Source organism: Ctenocephalides felis, unplaced genomic scaffold (assembly GCF_003426905.1).
Source record: "Ctenocephalides felis isolate EL2017-DRISC unplaced genomic scaffold, ASM342690v1 CF-g0.4_SCAFFOLD_03043, whole genome shotgun sequence".
In the NCBI taxonomy this organism is placed as follows: Eukaryota; Metazoa; Arthropoda; class Insecta; order Siphonaptera; family Pulicidae; genus Ctenocephalides; species Ctenocephalides felis.
In genome coordinates this window covers 3,509-8,683 of record NW_020539197.1, presented here as the reverse complement: position 1 = coordinate 8,683, position 5,175 = coordinate 3,509, and the positions used below count along the sequence as shown (strand labels likewise).

The 5,175-nt window shown below is 33.1% G+C and overlaps 1 protein-coding gene across 1 annotated transcript; it reads right to left on the bottom strand.

Annotated features, from left to right (window-relative positions):
- Positions 1–314: 314 nt before the first annotated feature.
- On the bottom strand, positions 315–3,280 carry LOC113381734. Its single transcript, XM_026620464.1, has 3 exons — positions 3,232–3,280; positions 1,113–1,261; positions 315–893 (listed from the first exon to the last, which is right to left on the bottom strand). The coding sequence occupies exons 1-3, from the start codon at positions 3,278–3,280 to the stop codon at positions 315–317; spliced, it is 777 nt and encodes a 258-aa protein (XP_026476249.1).
- Between the last annotated feature and the right edge of the window lie 1,895 nt (positions 3,281–5,175).

The window sequence follows — 5,175 nt, the reverse complement described above, 5'->3', positions numbered from 1 at the left end:
CTCCACAAGACGATCTAAAAAATCGACAAAATCTGTCAAAGAAAGACTAGGTGGAGCGTAACAGCTGTATAAATAAATGCCATTTAATGATGCTGCGACAAATCCAGCGTTGCTATTGTTAACAACATTTTGGAAACAACATTTGCTACAGGACCAAATAACAGCTTTGGTGGTACTGTCCGTTTCCGATGGCCAATCAGTTAGTTGTTTGTAAGGTTCTGATAAGAGGGCAACATCAGTTTTTATATCTCTTACCGTCTGCATAAGCAAGTCGTGTGCAGCCTCACATTGATTCAAGTTTAGCTGCATTATCTTCATGCTTTTACGTTTATTATTTTCTCCATGGCCTCCCTATATACAGGACATCTGTGAGTGCCGGCATGATGTGCTACATTTTCAGAGTTTCCATTTGCAGCGCATAGTGCACATTTTGCTGCATTTGTACAGTTTGCTATTTTGTGACCTTCTTGTCCACATCTAATGCATAGATTGGTCCGATTCACTTCGCTCTTGCACTGTGATCTATAATGTCCGAATAGCCAGCATTTAAAGCATCGGATTAGTTTCTTGATGATTTTAATTCGACAGTTGACCCATCCAATTTGTATTTTGCTACTTGCTTTGAGCAGATCGTGTACAATTGCCGCTAGAAGAGCTACTAGAGGAATCTGGGTACCTCTATATGCCTTACGAATCCTAATTGCTTCTGCTAGTGTGTTGCAGGCTCCTCCGGTTGCTTTTTGCAGTGCTATCTGGATATCAATTTTTGAGGTTTTGTCATCAATATCTCTTATTTCTATAGTTTCTTGGTGCTTCTTATAAATAACTTTGGCCTCATCCTTTAACACACCAGCAATAGTCTGTTGTAGTCCTTGGCCTTTGTCCGCACTTTTCTTAGAAATAGTTATCAACAAGTCTTCATTTCTGGGGTTTTATTTATTTTGTCTACTGTCGTATTTACCTGGTCATCAGGGACATCGAAATAAGTATTATAATTTCGGATCAATAAGGCATTTGGTTTTGGAAAAATTCTATGATTTTTTATCATTTTATGGTTAGAGTTGCTTCCTTTTTTTCTGTTTCCTTGGCTGAACTTTATGCCAGTCATTTACCTCGATTTGTTCTTCATTACATAGTTCTATGATCGTCTGACGTCTTGGCAAACCATTTTTCTCATTAACCTGATTATTGCTTATATGTTGTGAGTTTCGGTTTCTTGTGGCTTCGCTTGAGTCCTGCTGTATACTTTCTTCTATAAGGGCTGTTCACAACATTGCACTTCATTTATCATTACTTCCGTATTTTCCGTGGTTCGGCCTTTTTCCTCTATCAATTGGTTGTCTAAATCAAAAAATCTTTTAATTACAGCCGCTATTTGCTTGTTTTTATCTTCACTTCTTTATTGAGTGTGTGTGTATGTGTATGTGTGTGTGTATGTGAACAGATTTTTTGCCGTAAATCGACGTTTTCTCAAAAACGGCTGGGCCGATTTCAAAAATTTAAAAGCCAGTCGATGTATCTCGACGAGGACTATCGCTTGTCAGTTTTGTGGGACGATCGGCCAAGACGTTTCTTTATAAATAGCAGAAAAGTGAAAAAATTTTCGTCCACGTTTTAGCCCGCAATTCTGAACCGATTATGAAAATTCAAAAACCGTTCGAAAGATATTGATTGGGAATCGTGCTGATTAGTTTTTGGTAAAGATCGGCCAGGCCGTTTTCTTGTAATAAAAGGTTAAAAAAATTTTTTTCGACGATTATCATTATTATTTTTTTGACGGTAGATACTATAGTCTTGTAGATCATACTAAATTATTACGGCCCTACGATAATTGGTTTAACTTTGAAAATTCATCAAAGTTTGCAAAAATTGGTATCGTTTTTTTGGCATTTGTCAAAATTAGACCTTTCATCGACGTTTTCTCAAAAACGCCTGAATCGATTTCATAAATTTAAAAGCCATTTGATGTATTTCCATGAGGACTATCGTTTGTCAGTTTTGTGCGACGATCTGTCAAGCCGTTTCTTTGTAATTTAAAAAAAAGTGTTAAACTTTTCATCCACATTTAAGCTCATCCTACCTAACTGATTTTAAAAAATCAAAAACTGTTCGAAAGATATTAGTTGGGCATGATACTGATTAGTTTTAGGTGAAAATCTACCGAGCCGTTTTCTTGTAATTAACTGTTGAAAAAAATTTTAAGGCGATTTTTATGGAACTTTTTTTGGCGATATACATCATGGTTTTATAGAACTTACTGTAATATTATGGCCTTACGACAAGTAGTTTAATTTTAAAAATTTATCAAAGTTTGAGAAAATGAGTAGTTTTTTTGACGTTAGCTAAAATTAAAATTAGACGATTTACTTGGTATAACAATATAGTACTTGGTCTTAATAAACATACTAAACCATTAAAATCCTACGGAAACTGGTTCAAATATAATAATTGTTGATTTTTGAAAAGTTGCTTTTTGAAAATAATCCGAGTTAACGTGTTCGTTCGTTTTCAATTATGTGTAATAAATCCACTCATAAATTAATTTATTTCTTATTGATTAAGTTGATTATTTACACATATCGGGAAGTTCATGTAACTTGTCTCAAGACAAAATACCAATATCAACTAGTTTTTTACTTAGGTGATTAAATTGAGCATGTTGCTCATTTGGTCGAGTAGTGTTTTCAACATACCTTTTAATTTTGCATGTCATTGGCTTGATTATTATTTTGATTTTGAACTTAGTCCTTGTTGATTGGGCTGAGGCTGTTTTCTTGTGCGCTTGGGCGTTGTCCAGTTTTGTGCTCCATGTGTGCTTTATTGTCCTGTACTAGTAAGTGATTGATAACTCGTGAGTTCTGAGCTACAGTTTTTTCCCTAAAGGTGGAAATATTCGTAGTTTTTTCAACTATAATTTGCAGGATGATTGCTTGAGCATAAGACACAAGTGACGTTTTCGTTTATTTTTCAGTCCAGGAACAGTCCTTAGTATGGTGATCTCCTGCACATTTTATGCTTCGTAGGTCACGTGAGCAATAATTACCGGTATGTCCTAGAGTTTGACAGTTTGTACATTGTGGGATTTGACGATTATGCCGTTTCGCTTTAACTACTTTTGTTTTATACAGATATTCGAGACTGTAAATATCTGTATGGTTTTTGTTTTGTGCCAGCTCTACGACAAACATGTTTAATGGTCGTTTTGGTTGAATATTGTTTCAGATTATATACTCGTAGCACGTTGTTTATCTCCAAGATTGTTGATTTCTTCTTTCAACATTTCTACATCAGTACTATAATGCAGATTTTTAATTACGATTTTAAAAGATCGGATATAAGGATAAGATATTATTGGCTCTTCGGTAGGAAATCAAAAATGGACACACATTATTAAATTACCTACCTATATAAAGCCGTACTTCCAACACAAACGCTTTAACAATTCAAAGATTCCAAAATAAACTATTAAAAGAAATTTTGAAAGCGCCGAAGAATGTTCCAAAATCGGTTAATACACAAGCTCAGTCAAGGATGGAATAATTGCTTTTTCACATAAATATTAAAATCGTACACTTGCTTGTTAGAAAACTTCACCAATAACTCCACCAGGACCAGGTTGAAAAAAAATTTCTTCTGCATTAATCAACAATAAATATGAACACGGGGTATTCTAATATTGTCTAGGAATAAGATCTTCGGCAATCACTGGCAATGTCAGATGCTTTGTATTTCCCATAGATAAAAGAAGAGTATTTCCTAAATATGGTCAGATGATTTGTATTTTTCCAACGCCTACTGTTTTATATCAATTTTCTTACTCGTTTTATATCAAATATTCTACTCGTCCGTTTCGAGGAAGTTGTAAATACTACTAGTGGGGTGTATGGCATTGTGCCTTAAGGCAAATTGCTGGAACTTCCCGTACCGTAACGAAATGTTCGAGGAATATTTAATGTTTTCGAATAGATTATTATAAATGTTGTAATATTGTCTAATATTTATGAGAATTATATAAACTGAATTGCAAAGTTGAAATTATTTTTTCAAAGTATATCAGAACTTTATTTAGAATTAAAAATAAAATCTGAATTATTTTCGATATACAAAAAAAATTTGAAAAAAAGATTTGAAACAATAATTATTTTTTGCTCTTTATTTTCGTAACTGCTGGACCTGCCTTTGCCAAAAAACTAATCAGCACAGATCCCTATTAATAGGAATCGAATGTTTTTTGAACCATTCAAATCGGTTGATCCGTGCGCCCGAAAACGTGAACAAAAAAATGCGGACATACAAAACACACACACGCACACAAACACACATCCATTTTTTCGGAGGTATGCCAAAATGTTCAGAAACCTTCAAAACGTTTTTGGACGATTACAATAACTTACCCTACGGGAAGTTAATTATCTAATGAAAAATAACTTGTTGAGAATTGTGTTCTTTATATTTATAAATATTAGCCATAAGTAAATTCATTCGAACGATGTATAATCCCAAGTAACGGTAAATGTTGCGAATATTTTGTACATCTGCAAGACAACCCTTAATAAAAGTTTATGATAGCTCATGTACCCTCGGCGAGCTATCATAAAACTAGAAATATTGGAAATATTTTAAACATGTAAAAATATAAGTTAGTTAGTCCTGAACTCTTGAACAAGTAACAACTAAAATATTATAATAAAGCGCTAAATAAATTTTTGTATCTAAATAAATTCTTTGATTTCACACACTTCCAGAAGAGCTACAAATGTTCCAATTCTCGTCGTTAAATATTCCAAATAAAACTATAATCTACTCAAGAAGTTATTAAAAATTGGTTACATTGAATCATTAATTAGTAAATTCATTACTAACGTCTCTTCATTTTGTGGCAGCTTAATCGAATCCAACTCCGAGATAAGAGTACAAATTAATAAAATAAATTAAAAAAAATTAAAACAAAAAGTGTGTGAAAAATATCCAAACTCTTAAAATTATCAAGTGATACAAAAATAAAGTGCTTATCAAATAAATCGATCAAAATCTATATAAAAATCATCAAAATAATTCTAATAAAAAATAATAACTGGAAGATTTAATAAAAAGAATAATAACAAGTGGAAGATTTTGAAGTTTAAAACGTGGGACCAAATCAGGACTTAAATCTACAACCCTGGAGCGACGATC